At 38.0% G+C, this 23,743-nt stretch overlaps 1 protein-coding gene across 1 annotated transcript in view; it reads right to left on the bottom strand.

Annotated features, from left to right (window-relative positions):
• Positions 1-21,817, bottom strand: part of SPATA6 (spermatogenesis associated 6) — a 45,241-nt gene extending 23,424 nt beyond the window's left edge. Inside the window, exons 1-9 of the mRNA XM_014939475.1 lie at positions 21,709-21,817; positions 16,606-16,743; positions 15,009-15,057; positions 13,736-13,777; positions 12,254-12,378; positions 7,667-7,747; positions 4,716-4,994; positions 2,990-3,077; positions 1,243-1,283 (exon numbers count right to left, since the gene is read on the bottom strand). Coding sequence (XP_014794961.1) covers positions 1,243-1,283; positions 2,990-3,077; positions 4,716-4,994; positions 7,667-7,747; positions 12,254-12,378; positions 13,736-13,777; positions 15,009-15,057; positions 16,606-16,743; positions 21,709-21,756 — 891 coding nt within the window. The 5' untranslated portion in view covers positions 21,757-21,817. The remainder of the gene's footprint in view (positions 1-1,242; positions 1,284-2,989; positions 3,078-4,715; positions 4,995-7,666; positions 7,748-12,253; positions 12,379-13,735; positions 13,778-15,008; positions 15,058-16,605; positions 16,744-21,708) is intronic.
• Positions 21,818-23,743: the final 1,926 nt, after the last annotated feature.

Here is a 23,743-nt window from a genome sequence, read left to right as displayed (position 1 = left end):
CTAAAATGTCTGTATGGCTTACCCCATTTTACCTGGAAAGGGGACTTTTACAGGAGCTGTTTTGCAAAGCTGAGTCAAAAAAACCCCAACATCACAACAAAACCAGACCAACGATAATCAGGTTATTCATTAGCACTTTCCAGGCTGCAGGGTGGTTTTCCTTGGCTTTGGTAAACAGCTGCTCTTAGACACAGCTATATTATATTTCTGGCAAAAAAAAGATACACTCTCTTCAGCCCTGATTTGGTGAGAATCACAAGTAATTAGAGGCATCAAGAATATGATGAATTAACCTGTAGCTCAGCTATCTGCATTCTCCAAACAGCCTCTGCTCCTAAAATCTACTTTCCCACTGGGAAGAGAGAGATGGGGGGGGAAAAGACAACCTTAAAATAGCCATCATAAAAGAAACCCAACAAAACCCAACAACATATTTAGCATATTTAGTAGAAATTACATATTTTCTTTACCGTTTCTCATTTACAGCCATGGAACAATCCTGAAGTGGCACAATATATTAGACTCACATGGTATGCAAAACTGCAATCCTTGATAATAAAAGTTTAGAATCTGACAGAATTGTGCTTAACATATATCAAGGTTTATCCTTCTAATTCCCTTTCTATCCTCTTCCCTATTATCATCAGTTTTCCCTGCCATTAGGAAATCTAAGAGGGCGTACATAATTAAATGCCTAAACCCACAATTTCTGCACTACTTCAGGAACACCGACAAAAACAATTAAATGAGGATGGAAAGAATAAAAAACACCAAAAAAAAAAGGGAACTCTGACATTAATCTTCAGATCCATTTAACACACAAAGCAACTACAATCTGAAAAAGCAAGGATGTGAAATAACAGAGCAGTGGCTTGCCAGTTGTACCAGGGCTACCTTTACATACCATTCCAGAACAAAGCGTGCTCTCAGAATGAGTGGGAAGGCAAAAGAAAACTGCCTTTAAAGGCTCTTTTACAGCCTTGTCACAAGCCTTAATGCCAAGGAAAACCAATTTTTGTGCCTTCAGGCATGAATATCTTATAAAGTGTTAAGTTTCACATTTCTATTTGTAAATAATCTGTCAGCAGACCTAAACCAGGTTAGATCAGATTTAAAATATCCTTTTTCTTGCTTTTGATATTATAGTAGATAAAGTTTCAAAAATACTTATGCAGAACAATCCTTCTCACTCAGAGCTTCCCAAAAAACAATTCATAAATAATAGCACTTTAGAGTACTCACTTTGGCTTTCTTGGGTCTGTAGCTGCCGAGAAGAGATGGATCTGGAGAAAGAAAAAAGGTGCATCCCAGAAGAAATTCAAAATAAAATCCAAATGTCCTAAATTTTATGAGATCTTTTACAAAATAGCTTACCACTCCTCCCAAACAGTACTAAAGTAATTTATTATTGTTATTATATGTTGTGAAATTCTAAACAGTCTCCTCAGAATATTTCAGGAAATCACTTTCTTTAGCTGAAAACAATGACTTCACATTTAATGGAATACAGTGTTTACCATAATGAATGAGTGTACACACTGTCTTCTGCATAGATGGAAGAGGCACGTTTTGTTAAGCTATTAACTGCCTAAATCAAGATAAAATCAAGCTCCACCATTCACAAAAATATTTATATACATTACACTACCTTACTAACCTTTTCTGAACAAGCTTCTCTAGAATCACCTCTCCCTGTTTTTATCAACTCTTCATTTCTTCCCTCACCACTAACCCACCATTGTGAGTATGAAGCCCATGGAAACACACGGGGGGAAAATACTAGCTCCATACCAGGTTAGGATGTTCCACCAATGTCAATATGCACCTCACCCCTGAGGGACTGACATTAAATTATGTCTGGTTTCTTGATCTGTTATATCAGTCTGTACTGAAAAATGCTCACACTGTGACCCAAGGCCGAAGAGGTACTTCTATGCTGTACTGCAACGTAAAAGACACCCCTCTATCAGCTACCTGCACAAATAACTCAACCGTACTGTCAGTATTAAATTTCTAGGAATTTGCTTTTTTCAGAAGTCCCAGTAAGGCTTCAAGACACAGGCAGGTGACCAGTGCATCCTCTGGATATTAATAGTGGGGTAGATTTTGGTCTCTTAATCACTGGTCAGTTCCTAAGTATGTAATGGTATCAGGTGATAATAGGTCTGTTACATTATCCAGCTACTGCAGATTGGCAAGTATGACCCCAATGGGAATGTGAAACTTTTAAAATCCTGCACCCAGTGCTACTGCAAAGAACAAAGGTAAAATAACAATTTCATAATGATTTGCTATATAACAATTTATACTTAGTGAGGAGGTGCAATAAAAATGAGGCAGAGCACACATAACAAACAAGTACTGGTGAGACTCATTAAAATCCTCAAATTGCCAGACACATGCAATAAAAGCGAGTTTTAGGGTACTTCCTTAAATTTCTGGTCCCATACCTTTTATAAAACCCTCATTTACTTATACCAATGAGTGCCGAAGCAGATATTCAAGCACATCCTTGATGCTGATTAATAATGGTAAGGCACTGATCCACTACTCACAAACACTGTTGAAATAAACGTTACTCATTTTTGAAGCAACGGAGCCCTTGAACTTTGAAATCATCAGTACTCCAAACCTGATCAACACACCCACAGACTGTGGTGCAGATCTGCTCCACTATCCAACTCATCAAAGCAAGTGGAGTGAAACAGAGCGCTTGCCTGGGCTTTGGTATTTTCTACGCCTACTTTCCTATCATGTAGAACTATGTTCCAAGTTTCATAAGGCAAAGAACCATCCAAAACCACCTTTTGCAGCAGAAGCTTACTCAGTATTCTTCCTATTCCTAGGAAGAAAGAAGAATTTCTCCATTATAGACTGACTTTTTAAAAATAAATTAGAAACCAAAACAAAAAAACCCAAACAAAATAACCTCACTACACTACTGCAGAAAACAAAAGCATTAATCAGATATATAGTAGAAAATACTGACCATAGTCTACCTTGGCCCAGGCTTCTGCTGTGCTTTCTCGTGTGGGACACCAGGTATGAAGTTTAATACTAGGACTTGGTTGTTCAACCTAAAGCAAAAATACTGTTAAAATGCTCAGTATCAAACGTATCAATTTTTTTTTTTTTTTTCTGGTTTTATTCATAAGATCACATCTAGTCCTTTCTTAAATTTTTTATTCTTATTTAAATACTATTTAAAACCATTTTCACAACACTTTGCTCATATTATGCATATTATTAGCATCCCTGCACATAAACAAAAACACTGGTAGAAAGGTCTAGAAATCTCCAAATACCATATTGTTAAAAAAAATACAGATAGTTCCCCCTTCATCTATAATGTCTGCAATCTTTTTAAACAATTCTTGCTATCTCATATTTATTCCAAACAGTTCAGCTCTCACCAAGAGAGATCTGAATCTCTTCCTAATTAAAAAAGTTACATTTAACATAATCTAATTTTAGTCTTCATGTAACACAAAATCTCCAGACCAAAAAAAGTCCTCAGCAGTAAAGATGCCCTAAAAAGAGCTTTCTCAACCTAGAAAGGCCATGACAGTCAGGATATGGGTACATTAAGAGATAAGCTTTTTCCTTTTTTGTACAAACATAATCCAGCAATCAAAATCAATGATCAGTGTTGAAAGATGCTATAATTAAACTGTGAACTTCACCTATAGATCAAAAAACAGAAGAATTGATTAAAAAGAGTTAAAAATATGTGAGAGAAAAGATAAACAGTAGATTGCTGAATGATTAATGGCTTATTAAAGCTAATCTGAATTTCTAAAAGGTACCTATATGTAGAATAAAGCCTGGAAAAGAAGTCTAAAATTTGACAGGATGTTATTAATTCATTTGTACATAAACTAGAAAAAAATAAATAAAGTGAGATGCAAACTAATTAAACACTAAATTGTCTCAATGGCTGTAACAAGTGTCCAAAATTGTACACAAATCATAATATCATAGTACTGAATCAGGACAATCCCATCTCTGCCCCTACACATTCGAATTGGTATTCTGAAAATAAAAAATTGTTGCAATCGTAAGAAAAACTAAGAGAAAAAAAATTATGAAAATATGATCTTCCAAGAGGCTGGGAAATCTGCCCCCTTCATAATAAAGCACTTAAACACAGTTTCTTTAAATAAGTACCTAATTTCAGAACAATTTTTCATATACAGTTAGCAAAAAGTCCTTATGCAGGTGCTGAAGTCAGGTTGGTTATGAACTCTAAGTCAAAGTGTTAGAGATGTAGCTCTGAGCAAAGGAAGTGTTTCAAAGATCATAGGATGCCAACATAAAAAAAAGTTAAAAGAGAGGAAGTGTAAGTGTTCCTAATGCGACTAGACATTCTTTCTTTAAAGTCTTATTCAGGAATTTTTAATACTAATATCAATTACTTCCAAGCTGAATTTATACACCTATTATCCTGTCTAGTGCGCTAGAAGAAAAGAAATGGGGCCTCAGAGAATTTAACCGAGATATTCATGAAAGAATTTGATCTTTGTCTGCTAGTAACACGGATAAAAGAAATTTTATTTTAGTTAATTTTACATTTAAATCACTATGTGACAGACTGTTAAGGAGAGAAAAATTATTCATCTAAACTAAGAGCTGAATGAATTTTTGGAGCAGTATTTAGTGAAAGAACAATATTTGATCTGAGCTTAAGCTGGAAGCACTTTGGAGAGAATACAAACCCGTCTAACTACAAATGGAGGTTTATCAGTTTCTCTTCTGAATTCATAAGGACCAAGGCTTAAATGGGCCAGTCGTTGCCTGGCTTCTTCTGATAGCTCACACATTCGTCTTTTTGTGTATGGAGATGGAGAACGTGATTTAGAAGCTATTGTAGGCTGCTCGTAGTTCTTTGTTGCTAAGCTGTGCCTGCTTTTCTCAGGTGAAAGGGTAATTTTCTTTGGTAACTTTGTTTGCAATTTTCCATTTGGGGTTGAGTGATGCACCCGATTCAAATCGCCCTAAAGTAAAAAAGAGAAATTATCTGGTTTGACAGCATGAAGAACAAAGATCACTGAAAATAAAGCAAACGGGGAACTACTAATTTTAACAGAAATAGATGCCATGTCAGCTGAAGTTCCTCTCGCAAAACTATAATCAAACAGCAATTTAAAAAACGACGACGTATTTACCATCTTCTCTGAAACCAAAAGAAGGTCAAAACACACATTACTACATGTTAGATTTTAAGGTTAAGTGTTTCATACTTACCCAGTTAGCTTTCTCACACAGTTAGTGTACAGAGACTGTAAAAAATTAAATTGAATTTTGTCACAAGTTCATTTAACACAAACTTTACCTGGATTGGACTTACACAGATTTGAAGCATTTTTTAATCTGTTTAAACTTTTTTTTAACTTTTAAATATTCTTATCCTTAAAATAAAATACATAAACCAGAAGCCCGTTTAATAGTTTAAATTACATTCATTTAGAGCTGCTTAAAGCCTCACAAGGAGTGTAATTACGTTCTCTAATATTTGTATTTTCTGTGATCATGCTAAATTTATTAGTTCTTTTTACACCGCTGATCAAGAAGCTATGCAGAGTTAAAAAAGCCAACATTCCCCCACCAAAAAAAACAACAAAAAACTTTAAAGACCACCTTCCAAAGATCCTCTGAAATCAGTGACTACTTTTACAAAAAAAGCAGCAAAGCAGCTGTTTATTTTTAAAACTGGCACTTGACATCTGAAATATGGATTTTGTAGCTGAAACTTGTAAAAATCAGACCATTATCAAATATTGCCTGAGAAGTCTATCTCTTAGTTGATATTGCTTTTAAGATATCTACGTACAGCAGAATAAAGGCTATTAATTGTGCTGTACGTAGGTATGGAACCAAGGCTATTACAGTTGGACTGAATGATCTTAAAGGTCTTTTCCAACCGAAATGATTCTATGATTCTTTGAAAGGAAAGTGGAGGAAGAACCAACCTCACCACCTCCCTCGCCACAACACAGGATGGGGGGTGGTGCTGTAATTTTGTTGTTACCAGCAAAGCCTACCTAGCAATCAGGACTATTCAAATAACTATTAACTTCTTCAGTGACTGATTTCAAATTCTGGGAAACTCTTTCCAACACTGAAGCTTTGTTTGAAATAGATTATCAATCCTTTGTAATTCCTGGCATTAAATGAGCATTCAATTACTCTACAAGCTTTATAGGTGAAGGCATTGTAGATTACACAACTCTTACCAGGCTACTAGGTCAGCAACATGTTTTAACTTTGAATACCACAGTATGGATAATTAGGCTGTTTGGTCAAATTTGGCCCAAATTCACAGGTTATAAAAAATAATGGTGCATCAAGACTCTTCTTCCTGTTAGACATGCTTTTTCAAGCTTGAGGAAGTTGACATTAGTCTTAAATCTGAATGTTGCACGCACTACTTCAGTTCAGAGGAACCCAGAAATGAGATGTCCAGATTGCCTTCAAGCCTTTCCCTCTACACCCAACAATTAACAAGGCCAAGGTTGTGTGTTTGTTCTCCATCAACATTGTTTGAATCTGGCATCACACAGACTCTTCATGTCACTGTCTTTCTCATGCCTGTACTAGCACTTGTGCAGCGAGGACCAAGCCAGAGTACAGAACTGGCCCCCAAAAAACCCAGAACTAAATCTCTAAGGTTAATTTCAGTTTCACCAGAAGTAGGCTGTGCTGCTTCAGGCTTACACCAGTCCTGAAACTAGACATTCCCTGCAACAGAAGCAAATTCCATACACCATTCATAGCTTATGAAATATATCTAAGGGCATTTTAAATCAAACCACCCTTACTGAGGTCATCTTCAGTGAAGTTAGTTTTCTGACAATGACGATTTTCACTGATTTTTCTTTTATTTTTACTCTTTGTCTAAGTGTTTCAATACATTTCATTTGCTAAATTTTAAAGAAACTTCTCCATGAACTAATTAGCAATGCCACAAACAGGTCAAAGTCACCTAGCCCTCTTTGTATGCCAGCCTTCCAGAGAACCATTCTGTTTTAATGATTCTGCACCGTAACCAAAATTCCGACTCATGAGACCAGAGAAAAGTGCTACCAAGTGAACAAACACAGCAGAGACCTTTTTTGTTTTTTTTTTTTCCCTTCACACAGTCTCTTCAGCTACTTCACCTTTAACTTTGTTCATTGCAGAAACAGCATTTCCAGATTAACACTGGTGACAGCCTTTTCAACACAAATCTTCATTCCCATTACTGTTACTGATATTGTTATGGAAAACAATTAAATTAATTGGTTTGTTTTTGATAAAGTACCTTCTCTGACTTGACCTAGCTTTCATTGTCCCATCTTAATTTTAAGTGTCACTAAGACATGGTGAGAAGGCATCTTCCCACCTACAAATACACCAGGGATTGACACTTCAGCTGATCATAGAACACAGCAACTGATAATTGTTTCAGATTCAAGGAACTCTCAGCATTTACTGTCATGCACCAAACCCACTCTTTACTCATACTTGATTAAAAATTTAATCAAGTTGTCAAGCACCCATGACAACTGCTTTAACCACAACAAAAGAATGAGAAAAGTTTGAAGTGAGCAGCACATGCAAAAATTGGAAGCAAGGCTATCAATATTAAATCTAGAAATTAAATTGCAAACAATTAAATTATGCTAACCTGTATGTGACTCCTTCCTGAGCTTAACACTCTTTCTGTAATAAGGGAGCTTGTAGAAAATCTCAATTTTGGTGCAATTCCCTAGAAGAGAGACAATAATTGAACATCAAGCTCCAACTCAAGATAAAGGGTATCAAAGAAGTAAATGTCACCTAATGTAACAAACCATTCCTAATTTTCAGCCATTTCCTTTGTTAATTTCAGCCTTTAATAAAGATAATTAGAAAAGACAGAACAGCAATGGTAAATGTCAAGATGCTAACATTTGCATTTCTGACAATTCAATTACAGATGATTATATTGCTTTTGTACAACAATTAAGGTCTGACTTTTATTTCAATACATTTCTTTGTCAAAAGCACTTTTAAAAGATTTTTCATGCCATGCTATATAGCATCAATAAAAAAATCCAGCCATGCTCTAGAAGTTTCATTAATGCTAACTTTGGAAACTTATTTATAAATAGTCTCAATTGTGCAATATTTTGTGTAAAAATATTTTGAAAATTAGTCAATTACACTGCAAATAACTATTCATTTGTAACAGTACAATTAAGAATCCCCTTTATTTCTGTAACCATTGCAGCAAAGTCTGATTTCTGTGGATTGTCTCCCATGTTCCATAACAATGTTCCACTTCCTCTCAATCCCCTCTTACACACACGGCTGGCAAGAGGCAGCCCTAGTTTGACCAGTTTGGAATCAGTGGGGTCCAACCAGTCGCCCTGGTCAACCAGCACACCTGTACCAATGGCCAGCAGCAGCATCTTTACATGGCTAACAGTTCCTTTTCAACTCATCTTTTTTTTTACTTCAGCCCTGTCTAGAAACACAAAACTTTTGAGATATCTACTTCCTGTTAAATTTAGCTAAAATTGGCCAATGTACACAAAATCTAGTGGGTGTAAATGGCTGGGATTATGACATACAAAAGGCATAAAACAACTAAAGGACTCATATTCTATAAAAAAATGGGAATAATCTATGTGCATCTTATACAGTCCTGTAAAAGCAAAGAGAGAATCAAGTGTCCTTCGAACTTTCTACCCTCTCTTCTTTCAAAAAGGACTGAGTTTGCTGCCCCAAGGCATCTGTGTGCATGGGCACTTTGGCACAGGAATACACAAAATCATGAAGAAATGAAAAGGAGCTGGTCTGTTTGTGACTCTGCCCCACATTCTTAAGAATTAGTAGTAACTTCATGAGTGAAGTCTATTGCTGAACCAACCTATCCTCTACCACCTGCCTAAACACACACTGATTTCCCATAAGGGAATACGATCTGGCCCCAGGTTAGACTTTGGAAATGAAATGACAAAAATGCCAAGAAAGCTCAGTCATAGCAATTAACAGAGTCCAGGATTCAATCAAGTCAAGTTATGGCACATAAAAAGAGATTTTAAAGCTGACCGTCTTTAATCAACTAATTTTTATTACTAATGAATTGTCAAGTGCTATCAACAATTTAGAAGGACACATCAAAATTAGTAGGTCTTCTATAAAAAGTAACAACAGAGCACCTACTGCTGTTGCAGAGACAGAATGATTACAGAATTGTTAAATGCTTATTGCTAAAAAAAAAATAAAAATCACACAAACTATGGTTTCTTCAGAAAAATGCTTTGTGGAGAGGGAATATGGGTCGGCACTCGCATACACAGGCATGGATATGTTAAAAGTAACTTATAGGCCAAAAGCAATCAAGAGTTCATCTGTTTTCTGCAGTTCCCAAACTAGGGATTGATGATGGATATTCAATGCAGTATTACATAAAGACTGTTGTATAGCTCTGAACATATATGGAAATGAAAATACAGCCAGAAAGCTGGAGGCAGAAGAATTCATCCCAAAAACTTAGTGGTGTCTGCAGCCCTGAGTGGCCTCATTAAGGGCTGTACCATTCATTAAACAGGAGTTATCTGGACAGAACACTAATTGGTCATAGAAAAACTGTAAAGGTGGTTCATATTTTGTAGAACCCAAGTTAGAAAGCAAGTCCAATATGTGCTTTTGACTGCAAGGAGCATGAGTACAAGTCTGTAGCTTAAAAAAGTATGTGAGAATATAATAGAAAGTCTTGTATTGGTATGTTAATGAAAGATAGCATAACTAAAAAGAAACTGTTTTAAGTAACATGGCAAATACTGCAGGAGGTTGGGGAACTGAGATAAGAACGTCTGTAAGAAGTCACCACCAGTCAAGGCTTAAATATATTCTGAAAGGGAAGGGTTGCAGAGAAATACAGAAGAGCCAGCAAAAGCCTCAGCTGGGCAACACTGGACCAGGAGAGATAACTCGAGGCACGTCTTGTGTGCGTATGCTGTTTGTAAGCCTCATAAGACATTTAGCCAGAGACATTATCAGCCAAGTGCCAGATTTCTGGAGGAGTTCTGATCCTCTCAACTTGGGATTCCTTCCAACTGGCAGATTAGCAGTGTTAATCAGACACTGCTTGTCACTGCCTATCTGAACTCCACAACCGTAACCTTACTGTTGCTACCTTTATTTTTATAATAAAAGACAAATATATTGGGAATCAAAGTGCCACTGAAGCACAGCTGTCAGTCAAAAATACTCAACATCTCAGCTAGCTATAAATAACTTTTCAAGTGGGAAGAATATGGCTTGACTAGCATAAGAATAACGTGAGGGTTGTCACGACCTTATTTAACACTTTCCCTTTTGCTTAGCATTCACATTTGGTGCTTGTGCTGTCAGAGTAAGCAGCAGATACTTCCCAGTAAAGCTTAGGGAACACTGGAAGACGGAGGCATTTGAGATTGCACCTCTACTGGAGGTAAAAATCGTCTCCCAGCTATGTCATTTGGCAAGCAAGGAGAGTAACCACAAGTTCTTTTTAGGAGCCTCCCTCCAATTCCATCAAACACAGCTTCTTTATTATTCCTGAAAATGGGATCAGCATGCCAAAATCCCTTCCTAAACTGCTCTTTCTGCAATGGAGAGGGAACGGAGCAAGAGATGCCTCTGCAGGTCTCATTCCAGGGCAAAGATGGATTTAATTGACACTGCTCCCAAAGACATAGAAATATATTTCCGTCTTGCATCAGTCAACTTTTTAAAGCTACTACAGTGCCATCATTCAGCTACATATCCAAATGACTCTGATCACATCTTCTCACAACTCACAAATTATGGCACCTTCTTTTTATTAGAAAACACATAATTTTTGTGTTAAAGAACTCAGTCCAACAAAATACCTCAAACTTCTCTAGTGGCTTTGCTGCTACAAAGATTCATTGTATTTTTACAAAAAACAGAAACCATTTTGCTAATACCACCTTAATTATTACCATCTCCCTATCTATTCTTTCTCAACACCAGAAAAGTACCTATTCTGTAAGTAATACGAAAGCAATACAGTCCCAACTCCTCTCTTGAGCCACCATCAACACAGAAAGGAAAAGCTGTATCCAAGAGATGCCAAGAACAAAAAATAATGGCTTTTTTTGCAGGGACAGTTTAAGCTGCTGCAGAATCATACATTTTGTATCACAAAATCACAGCTTTAATTCATTCCAATGTAACACAGCATTAGACACCAAATTAGCACTTCTAATTGCAAGTGACTGGGCAATTTCCAGGTTGCCCTTGCAGGGGAAAGATTATACCAGCTAAAAGATACCAATGACCTTTAATCAGCATTTCCCTCCTGCCATGTGTTTTTAATCCAATCTCAACAGACAGAGCAACTGAGTCCCTGTTTTCTCAATCCAAATGACTTGCCACTCCTCTAGTAAAATTTAATCAAGATAAGACAAACAAAAAACCCCACAAACCTCATCTCCCACATCATCCCAACCATTCCCAAAGTGCCTTCCTGAGTTATTCCACTGACACCTAAGGCTCAACAGTCAAACTCTATGAAAGGGAAGTGTGAGATAAATTCATTTTCATTTACTATGTGCTTGAGCCCTTATCTCCAGAAAATTAACATTAATTCATTGCACTCATTCTGCCAATTAGTTGTCATTTATCATAGCTTTTTTGAAACTGTAGAAAAGGCAAGTTACTAAATGAGTGTGAATGGCTTGAACAGACCTTAAGAAATAAGCTTTGGAACTGAAAAACAATCATGCAGCACTATGCTAAATTTCAGTTTTAGTGGTGATCTTGCACCTCAGGGAGGCCCACAGGTCAGATGGCATAGCACTATAAATTTGTACTGTCCTAAATAGTACCAAAAAATGGTCTGAATCAAAATGCTACAGAGAGAGACTGAGGTGGGAGTGTTACATGGTTTATCTGTTCAGAACCGTGCAGTTGATATGACATCTTCTTCTCTTGCATCCCTTTAACATCCAACTGCACCACAGATTAGATTGAACGGAAGATGTCTTGGTGCCATGATGCAAACCAAGTGGAAACTAACTTTTTCACATTAAATAATTTCTTGAAGCATTTTGAAAAAAGATTATGCCTTCACCAAAGTTCAACTGTGGATTCATTCATTCAACACCTGAAATGGCAAAATCTGTCAGAAGTAATCACTTTTCATTTGAAGAAGTTCAAGGGTTTTCTTCAGTGAAACACACTGTATCATAAATACAATTCACAGATATTCACTCACTGTAAAAGAAGAGGACCTCTTCATTAAAATCTCACGATCTAAACCATGGTGCCCAGAGGTAAGCTTAGGGTCAGGAAACAGGAAATCTCTTGTATTTTCTTCATATGTAGCTAGAATTTTTCCTACTAAAAAGAAAATATATACTTTAATTGGAAAATAGGCAAAGCCATATACTACAGACATCACAAAAGACCCTATTGAAACTAAGATAAATTTTGTTCTTTAAAAATTAACAGCATGGCTCTAAAACTCATATCACACTAGGAAATAACCTCATCAAGTTAATCAGCAGCAGAAATGTGCAGGATCTACTCTGAAAGTATGTTTGACTGTTACTGTAAAAAAAATATAGAACAGTTAACGCAATCTTTAAGAGACAAATGAGAATTTTTTTGTAGGTAAGTCTTCAGTAGTTTTCCTCTTTTTTCCCTTCCATGCCACAGAGGAAACCAGTATTTTTCTGAATGGCAGCCAATCACTTGTGAAAAACTGTATAATTCTATATTAAAGAATAGTAATAGTGGTAGTAATAGTAGGCATTGTAGTAAGAAAGATACATAGCAACATCCAAATCATTATCTCAAGATTTTCTCACTATCCTACCATTTGGTACCTTAAAAAAAAAAGTTCTCTAGGGGAAAACCTTAAATATATATTATTAAAAAATTTAAATTGTGCTATTGCAGTCATCGTGTCAGCTTATGTTGGGCTGTATCACACCTATCTCTGACTCCTGAAATGTAATTCCTTATCGAAGATCTTTCACCCTCCCACAACAAAAATCCATGTTCAGTAGATTTCTTTAAGTAAACAGTCTGGCGAGTCAGCCGAGAGGAGCAATGGTTTCCTTGAAAGTACTGAGGACAAGTGACAGAGAGTGCTTTTAATACCACAGTTTCCAAAAGAGTCCTCTTTAAAACTTGACTTTATTTCCAATAAAATGCAGATTTACATTATTCATGGGAACACTTGAATTTCATTAAAATAGATTTTTATAATCACACAAACCAATAACAGAAGTATGACAAATCGCTATTTATTATCTCCACATATCCCAAGAGGCCTGTAATACTTATAGTGAGGATAACAGTTTTCCCAATGGTCACCATTAAAATGGAAGGAAAAAAAGTGTCATTCTGAGAACAAGATTATGCACTCTGAAATTTCACAGACAGCCACTTTGCAAGTGAATTGTGATGCAGTTAATAAGTGTGCACTGGATGATTTCAGTTTATTTTCCATTTTTAAAATATTATCACTTTCCTAAGCCTGAATATGGTACATTTCAATATTCAGTTATTATTCTCTTTCAAGAATAAGATCCTCTTGATCTATTAACATTTTATATTCAGAGGACTATTTGTTGAAGAGCTTTCTATGTTGTTTGTGTGTTGGAAAAAAGTGATTGTGCTGTAATGGGCAATGTCCTCATGGAAATTCACCTATTAAACTGCATCATTTATGAAGAGACTGATACAATACCTGGAGGAATGAGCTGTATTAGTTCAAGTACTGCTGTGTCAACTAGAAAGGAAAAAAGTTTTTTCATGAGTTAAAAAAAACTAAAATGGAAAGTAACTCTAATAGTCAAAACCCAAGAAAAATGGCTCACTGATTTAAGCTTCGGAGCACTGTACATAGCTACACTATTTCCACTACACCACCAAAAAGAGAAAATTAAGAACACCTTGCATAACTACCATTGACGAACACAACAGCATTAGCAGCGTAAAAATGATAACTCTGACTTAGAACTTGGGAAGTTTGATCTGCTGCCACATCTGTCCTTTGAAGACAACTTTTGAAGAAGATGACACAAACTTTGCCACTTTTTCAGATAACTTCCATTATGAGGTAGCATATTGCTGGAGCTTGAGTTCAGGGTCAGTGTTGTCTCACTGCAATTGATTATGCTCCACATGTGGCAAGACATATAATTTTCTTAGAGTGAAAAGAATAATTTTACAAAAATCAAAGGTTTGTGCTTATATTATTTGAAAATTAATCAAATAAATGATAAGGTAAAGGAATCTATTACCTATCTGGATAACCAGCACAGCATTAGCAGCGTAAAAATGATAACTCTAAGTTTGACTTAGAACTTGGGAAGTTTGATCTGCTGCCACATCTGTCCTTTGAAGACAACTTTTGAAGAAGATGACACAAACTTTGCCACTTTTTCAGATAACTTCCATTATGAGGTAGCATATTGCTGGAGCTTGAGTTCAGGGTCAGTGTTGTCTCACTGCAATTGATTATGCTCCACATGTGGCAAGACATATAATTTTCTTAGAGTGAAAAGAATAATTTTACAAAAATCAAAGGTTTGTGCTTATATTATTTGAAAATTAATCAAATAAATGATAAGGTAAAGGAATCTATTACCTATCTGGATAACCAGCTGGATTTTCCATTAATTATGACTTTGCACTCTTTTCCTGTCTTAAAGCTTCTAGCGTACATTTCTAGAGGCATTTTGTTAACAGTATTTTGGGTAAGGTAATAATAACCAAAAGACAGCCCAAAAACATCTGCCTGCACTTGACAACGAATATTCTATTCTAAAAACCCACTAGGGCTAGGGTCCTGCTTATTTAGTACATGATATATTATATTGGTTACGCACTAGCTTTTCAGAGAACAGGCTCCTGGTAGAAAAATTATCACATACTTTAAACCTCCAAAAAGTCTTTAGAGGCCATATATGCATGGCATTAACACATACAACATCATACACATAAAAAGCAAAACCTACGTTCCAGTAACTCCACAAGGTCTCCAGGATCAACTATATCAGCAAATGCCTGGAAAAGAAATTAATAAATAATAAGAATAGCATGGTCAAAGTCATCAGATGGACCTCTGGGGAAAGAGAAGGGAGAAAAAAAATTTAAAAAAATCAATATTATTCCTTCCTTCAGATGGTTGCCAAGAGTCCTATCCCCATTGGAAAAAGAAAGGAAACTGAAATTATCATTTGGCACATGATCAACTTCATTGAGCGCTAGCAGTTCTTGTCATATGCTTTCTCGTCATTCAGGGTTACCTCTCCATATTTAAATTAGGAAGTATTGTGAAGAGTTGAACACATAGAGATAAGTACTGTCTGAGAAAATTCAAGGCAAAGATAAATTGCTTAATGTACTAGAATTCTGATAGATGAAGAATACGTTCTTTAATATATTAGTAATGCTTTAAGGTTAATTTTCATGGAAGTGACTATTCATGTACAGAGTACTTTTCAGGGTTTGTGTTTTTTTTTAACCTGAATCCCATGTGAATAGATGGCAAGGAACAGGGGGAGGATGTCACGCTGGATATTCAGCAGCTTATACACTTCCCCCTCATTCTGTACAAAAGGCTCAATTTTGCTGTTCAAGATGCCAAACACAAAAAAATACCAAAGTACCGGTGCTCCATAAGAATCTAGACCTATCCAATAGCTATTTGTAAGAAGACAGGTATTATTCTCAGCTTTCTTGTTCACCTCTTTTGTTAGCAGATAGATCTTGGTGCCTTGGAGTTCCCCCTAATTTAAATTAAAACAGTATTCAGTACATTTCCCGTAGGTAGTTTGTGGTATGTTTGCTTTTAAAGAACTACTTTTTTTTTCTTTTTCTTTTTTACTGTTCAGTAGCTGCTGAAATTATCACTTTTGTATCTTACCCACATCACTAGAGCATTGCTGATGTTTACTCAGTCTGGTTTTCAAAGTGCTGTGGGATGCTTAAAGGAAAAGAACTAGAAAGGGCAAAGTATTATTATTCATAGGTAGTCAAGAAGCCAGATCATATCTGTACGATAGTGTGTTTCATTATCCCTGTGGTACTAATAATGAAGCTAGCAAGGACCCAGAATATGTGATAAACAACTATAAATTATAAAGCCAGAGTACCAACCTGGGAATTCTGGTGACAAACCATGAAAAAAGTATCTCAAAGGGAGAAAGATGTCACCAAAAAGGCTTGAGCTGCTATTCTATCTTTCTACTAAATTAAGTTGACTCTCCTATATCTTATAGTCTTTGTTCTTCACCTTGCCATAATTTTTAGAACAACAACATTCAGTTCCTTCCAAGCCAGGAAAACAGACACTGAAAAAGGACAGTTCGCAAAAGAATGAACAAACACCTCAAAAGCCTCATCATACATTATAATCTTCAGTATGTGTAATTCTTGAGTCACCGTGTGGATAACATAGGTACACACATACTTTGAGCTGAAGAGAAGCAGGAGTTATAATGCTGTGCCATCCTGAATGTGATTACTTGTGCTCAGGGGTTTTGCAGTGAGTTTTTGCAGAGCTTGGGATGGGTTTTATTTGGCTTGTATTAGCTCTTGACATTATCTTACCTTTTCAAATACTAGTTTTTCTTGAAAGAAGAGTGGAAATGCTGCAGGGACGCATTGAGTTTTTTTGTATTGTCCAAGTACAGTGACACTGAGATAAAGCTCCTCTTTGTCTTTCAACAGCACTCCGGGGCAAGTTACCTGTAAGAGTAACACATTCATTAAACAAACTGAACTTTAGTTATAGAAGTTAATGTCTGTTTTCAAGATAAAAATGAAATGGTCAAGGCTGAAATGGTTGATTTCTGAGAGTCAGATTATTACAGATTAGAGTGAAAAAATTTCTTGTCTAAAGCAATTCTGTTTGAACAGACTGACCAGGAAAAATAGCCATGATTTAAAAATAATCAGGACCAAATCCTGTAAGTAAAAATACTCCACTGTCTTTAACCAAAACTGAAACCTGGTATTCCAATCCCAGGTTAATAAAGTTAAAGGCAAGCACTGTAAAAGAGGTAATCATCAAGGGTCACAACAGATTCTATATGAAGAGTCATGTACAATGAAGTCTACATGATGCCAAGACATAAAACCCAATCCAAATTTTAGCCTACCCACAAAGAGAATGAAGCTGGTAAATGTACATGCTTAGATATCCATACTCTGTTCAGCCACAAAAAAAAGGGCAAGGTTATTTGCAAATAGTAAATTAATTTTGCCTTCTAATATGTAAATGAAAAAAAAAGCAACTGTTGTTCCATTACTATCAGGCACACAGCACACACAGCTCTATCTGAGAAGTCTGCCCACCGTGGAGGGTATTCAAGGCAGAGAAGGTTCGTCCTTAGGCTGCCAGATACTGCCACTAATCTCTCAACTTTCTCTGGACAATTCTTATTCTTTACGTAAGAAGTTGGTTATGCTTTTAAAGCTCTGATGAACATCAGACGTTCTTACTTGTGTTTTCACTGCAAGGATGTACACAACTCCTTGCAAAACTATTTGCTATTTTCTCCAAGCCACATAGTTTTATTCTATTACCCAGCCAGAGAATTGTCACCTTTCATTTCAGTTCTACTGCTCACTTTTTATCACAGTATAATAAATATGAGGTTGTCTCTTCCAACATAAGGTTTGCTGGAGAAAGTGTTCAGACTTTCAATTGCCAGGTAGAAAGACAAAGGAGGAGAGTGACAGGAATTAAAATAAGTGCTTTGGTTACAGTCTCCTACTCCCAAATGAATGTTTTACTTGAGAAATCCTCACCGGATCTAAAAGAAAAGTATATGAACAGCAGAAAAACAGCCTCAGGTGAAAGAAGTAACAGAAACCAATGGGTGATAGATTATTATAGATACAGTATAAGCTAAAAAATAGTGCTTCTACTCATAAATATCCAAGGAGGGGAAAAAAAAGTTTCTTTCCATGTAAATGAAGGCTTCAAATCTGCAAGAAAACTGCCAGAATAATAGATATCCCAATTGAAACACTGTCAAGTATTAAACAGCTTGTATGACACTCCTGCAGTTACAAGTGTGAATAGGAGTGAGGGAAAGAGACAGGTTTCATTCATACAAGGCAAGATCCACCAAACTACATACAACAAGTCATATTAGCTTACTTCTCACTTTTCTTTTTGACGTTTTTGTAGAATTTACAATAATTTTTATCTGAGTTTTCGTGCCTTTCACCTTAAAGAAGGCAACTAATACTTGCCTATTTATCGAGTTCCCTATTAAGGGCAATAGACAGTATTAACTTCTGCTGAGTGCAAGCTTCTAGATAGAATAGCATTTTGGACTTAGGAGTTGCAAAAATAATCTTCTCAATGTGAAGAGATGCCATTTTAGTCTCCTTACCTGGCAGTAATCCACAATGCTATTAATTCATCTTAGTGCTTAAAGCTTTACCTACCGTCAGTGCTGCATTTGTGAATTCTCCATGTAGCAATGACATGAAGAATAATGTGCATTTCATTCTGTTGCTACATGAGCAATCTAAATGCCAGCAGCAGATGTAAGTACCAAAATTAGTCTCAAAAAACAAATAACAATGAAATCTCAGTCTGAGCAATCATGAATTATTCAATTTAAATTAACGGCAGGATAAACCAAATAAGGTCTTTAACTAAGGCTTTCCATTTCAGAAGAGCAACCTTTCAGAAATGAAGAAAACTAGCAGTGAAATAAACCAAAGAGCTCGTGGACTCTGACAGGAAAAGACCTTGGAATTTCATTAAGTCCAAAGGAGCAAACCCCATCTGTATCCTAAAGCAAGGGAAAAAACAAAAAGGACAGAACTTCTGACACAAGTGGTTAGGTTTCAAAGAGAGTTGAGAAATATGCAAAGCATTTTAAAAGAACAGGAAAACCAATCAGAAATCTGGACAAGACTTCAGTCACAAATAAAGCAAACAAGGAAAAAACAAGTGGAGGTAGTATAAATAAATCAACCAGGATGTGAAAAACTAACAAATCTATGTCCCAAACAAAACTGAGTATTTTGTCTTGGTTTTGTGATACTGAATACAGGAGAAAAAAAAACAACAACACCTTAAAGAAGGAAATGATGGAAACTGAAGTTACTCAATATGCATGTGCACTAGGCTTGGATCAAGGAGTCACAGGGAGGATGAATCATCTTCAGACCAGGTTCTGAAATAATGTAATTTTTCTTGCTGGATCTATATATTATTAAAACCTACGTTACAAAAACAAGGATAGTAGCATCTGCTGAAAAAATAACAAACACAAGGCCCATGTGAGACGGAAAAAGAGATCTGAAAAATTATAACCCCACTAATCAGAATATTTAAATAGGCAAAAGTAAAGAATAAAGGATATTGAGTAAAACATTACTAGAAAAAAAGCCCAGCTGCATGTGTTCCATAAAAATAGATCAGTCAAGCAAAACCTGACATTTTCTTGAAAGCCTATTTTCTGGACAAAGGATATCTAATTTATCTGGACATCAGTAACATCATATGGTGCCACATGAGAAATTATTACTTATGAGGCAGAAGTTGAGTGTTAGGGAGAAAGTCTAAGGTGATACAGAACCAGCCAAAGGACAGCATCAATAATGTGCAAAACTGGGAGGCATCAAGCTGAGGGTTACTATTAAAAATGTTCCTCTATATATCCTGGGATCCATGCCTTTTAATATTTTTAATGACCCTGACACAAGAAGTCAGAGTGTTCTCATGAAATTTTTCCAATTAAAATTCAGAAATCATCAGAGGTCAACAAAAAGATATAGAAGATCCTCTTTGTGGGACCGCAGTAACACAAATGAGATGCACCTACTGTGTATTAACAACAGCTTCTGCTTTCACCGGGGGAGGTAACCTTCAAAACTGGCTGAGGGGAAGATGATGAGTGTGTTAATAAATGATAGCATAACTGCAATGCAGCTGTGAAGAGACTAATATTAAGACACATAGGATGAATGTTGGACCTTTTTTCTCTGACATCACCGAAGGCAACAGTGAGACCCCATCTGGAATGCTGAATTCAATTCTGGTCATGATCAATGCAAATTCAAAGTGGAAGAGTAGCATCCACCCCTGAGATGATCAGAAGACTGGTGAGCCTATCACACAAAATACTACCAGAAGAACCAGGTCGCTTTAGCTGACAAAGATGAACTGTGAAATGACAGAACTGCTGCCCAAAAAATACATCAAGAGAGCAAATACCAAGGAAGGAAAAAAATTATTTAAGTGAAAGGCCAATGTTGACATTTGTGTAAGGGCAGAGCATCAACCAGACAGAAGGAAATTTAGGCTGGAAAGTTTTCAAACCATCACAGGAATGAAATGCCAAAGTAGGCTCCAGTGGGGCAAAAAAAGGCAAAACAAGTGCTTCAAAAACAGACTAAATACATTTTTTAAAAGGGTTATCTAACAGAAATTATGCAAGGATGTAATTGAACACCCATGCATTCTGAAAGGGGTACTCAGATCTGTGTTGGAGACTTCCTGTTCTCTCCATTTCCACTATTATTTGTAGCCTTGGGAGCAGGGTGAATAACAAACATCCCACAACTGAAGAAGCCTGACCCTGGGGCAACGCCTTTCCTCTACTCCCTCCTGACACATGAATAGCTCATGGCAGTAGGAACACAAGAAGAAAGCACATCTGCTCCTTTCCAGGAACCAAGCAGGCCTTTGCATTGTATTCTATATATAATTATTAAGACAAACACTAGCTGTTGAGACAGCAGAGCAATACAATTAGAGTGATATCCTCACCATCTATGTGTAGAAATTCACAGCTCTACTTTCAGAGCAGCCACACAGGTTTGGGAACAAAGGTGTTTCCCAGTATGTACTTTCTGGATCTGCACTTGAATTTTTTTGGATGACACCTCAGGTTTTCCTTTCAGTAGCAAGTGTTCTGGCAGCACTTGCCCTGTGAGGAGGCTAAACTTCTGGATTACAGTGACCAGGAGCTATGAAGCCAACAACTCCAGAATAAAAGAGCACTATCTACGGCAGATACTTCTTAAAAGTTAACAGGAGAATAACAGAGACTCATACTTTACTCCCACCTTGTACATAAGTAGAAAACTTTGCAAAGTGCACAAGGTACAGTCCTAACGTGATTAATGTAAAAACTTTCCACTTTCACATCTATTGACCTCACCATCCACATAACACTCAGGGACTTGAGAGCTGCCCAGTGCAGGGGTGGGGAGGTCGCCTTGCAGGGACCTCATCACTGGTAGGGGTACACAGACCAGGTACAAGCTGCTGTCTCCGGGATTTCTTTTGCTCCGTTTTTTCACGGGTGCTTTTTCTACAGTATACAGCTTCCCAAGACTTAGCATCTCTTAAAAAAAGCCTTTTCCTCAGGCAAGCGAGAGCTCTGATGGAGCACGGCGGCTGCTCACCCCAGCAGGGGGGCAGAGGGACCAGCTGCCAGAGAATGCACACACAGAAGGGGCACAAGTAGCCCAGGAGCCAGCCTGAGCTGGAGTTCCTGACGGAGGGCGGCCGCCCTCTGGGCAGCAGGGCCCGAACCCGCCTCCCAAAAGAACGGCCGGGCCGGGAGAGCGGGGCGGCGGCCGAGAGGGGGAAGCGGTGCCGGAAGGGGAAACGGCGGCTTCTCTTCCAAGCCTGCGGCCCGGCTGAGGACGGCGGGGTGCGCGGCCCCGGGCACTCACCGAGCGGATATCCAGCTGCAGGACGCAGAACAGGGCTTTCCGCGGCATGGACGGGCGGGCCGGGGCGAGGGCCCGCCGGCTGCCGGCCCGCTCCGGCTCAGCCGCGCCGCGGGGCAGACGCCGTTGTCACGGCAACCGGAGGAGCATTTCCGGCCCCCGCCGCGCTGCGCATGCGCACTGCTCCTCACGGAGGGTGGGCGACGGCGGCGGGGCCGGGGCGGGGGGAGCCTCCCGCCGGCTCTGGCCTCGCACTGCCCCGGTGGCTGCGGGTCCCCGTTACGGCGCGGCTTCCCCTCCTTCCCGCAACGCCCTGCGCTCTCCGGCCGCTTCTCGGCCACCATCACTCCCACAGGGCCTTGCGCCCCGGGGTGCGCCCCGGCCCCTTCCCACAATGCCCCGCGCCAAGGACCGTTAGCTCTTCCCGCAATGGCGGGCTCGGCTCCCAGCAGGGGTGTGTGGTGCTGCTGGGGAGCTGCCGGGTTGTGTCAAAGGGGGAATAATTTTTCAGTCCTTCAGCCCTCCCCAGGGGCAGACAGTCACAATGATGGGTGCCGTGTTGAAAGACGGGTGCTGGCGCAAAGTGAAAGCCTCCCAGCTCCCAGAGAGGCCGCACAAGAGCAGAGAATGGCTCTGAGGCGTCTCAAAGGAGCACGAAGCTCGGGACATGGCAGTATCCCTGTAGCTTCTTGGGTCTCCTGTGGAAAGGTGCCAGGAGAACCTTCCCTTTAGAAAAAGGGGGATACCAACCAACTTGTGTTGGTGGGTGAGGCACAGAGAGGACGTGGGATATTCTGACAGGTCCCATTTCCAGAGACTCATCCGCACGCTCGCATCTGAAACTGCTTTTTCAGGCCTACCTCTCGGCTTGCATTACAGGACAAATTAAAATGCACGCCACTGATCTTGATCGCCGTTACGACCATATAAATGATATTCCCCAACTCCTTTGCTGCTAAGTTGTTCTCAGTGTATTTACAGTCACATATAATACCAAAATAGACTGACTTTCTGTTTTGGCAACTGCAGTTCATTTCAGCCACAGACTGTGAGGGAGTTTAAGCCTTTAAATAGTCTTTCCAAATTTACAAGTGCAGATGTAGATGGGAGAAAACACAGTGGGTAATTATAATTGTGTCCAAAAGAGAGCAGTGGCTCACATGTATCCCATGGCTTGCTTTATTTTATTTTGACAATCTCATAGAAAAATCGTGCAGAGCAATCTAGAAAGCTAGTACTAAGTGATCTGGAAAGAATCGGCGTTTTCAAGATGCTTTGGGTTTTAATTTGTGGTTTTTTGGTTTTGTTTTTTTTTTTTAAGAAAGCTATGCAAACAATGTAATATGCCAGTGCAGACAAAAGTAAAATCTACAAATGAATTAAATATCACTACTAATACTTGACACTAATAAATGACTGGATATGCAGGCCTAATTTTCAGTAATGTGACTTCTGTAACAGCTCTAAGTCTTTTTTTCTATTTTTTTTTTTTTAATGGTCTGAGCAAAGGACAGGATTCTGTATTTAGGGCCCGGAAAAGACTCATTTTTGAATTGCAAACCTCTAATACTTATATTAAGGAGGGGTTTACACTTGGATAAAATAATTTTCTATGCCTTATCAGTCTCAAGGTTATGAATAGCATTCCAGAGTTAATGAGAAGAAAATTCTCAAAGATCCATGGCCTCAGATGGTAACAGTATTAAAATGGTTTATTGCTTATTTTCAGGTACCTTTCACATACATGCTTTTTGGAGGGATAAATAATGTGTTAAGGATTGTGAAGTATGAGATATTATGGTAAGTGTGGCCATACAGGAACAGAAGATAGATAAATGCTGAAATCAAAAATGGCATTATGTTTGTGGTGAAAATTTAATATCCATGTGCAGTGCCCTGGAACAGAAGTACTTTATAACCCTTGAAAAAGGAGCACAAGGCAGGACAGAAAGCTTCTCAAAGTGATAAGGCAGTGATGAATTTCAGTGCTTTTCCCTGGTAAGCCAGGGAAAATCTGGGTTAGACTGGAGGGTTACGT

This window comes from Calidris pugnax, unplaced genomic scaffold (genome assembly GCF_001431845.1).
Source record: "Calidris pugnax isolate Ruff unplaced genomic scaffold, ASM143184v1 scaffold18, whole genome shotgun sequence".
Classification (NCBI taxonomy): domain Eukaryota; kingdom Metazoa; phylum Chordata; class Aves; order Charadriiformes; family Scolopacidae; genus Calidris; species Calidris pugnax.
This window is presented reverse-complemented; position numbering and strand designations above follow the sequence as displayed.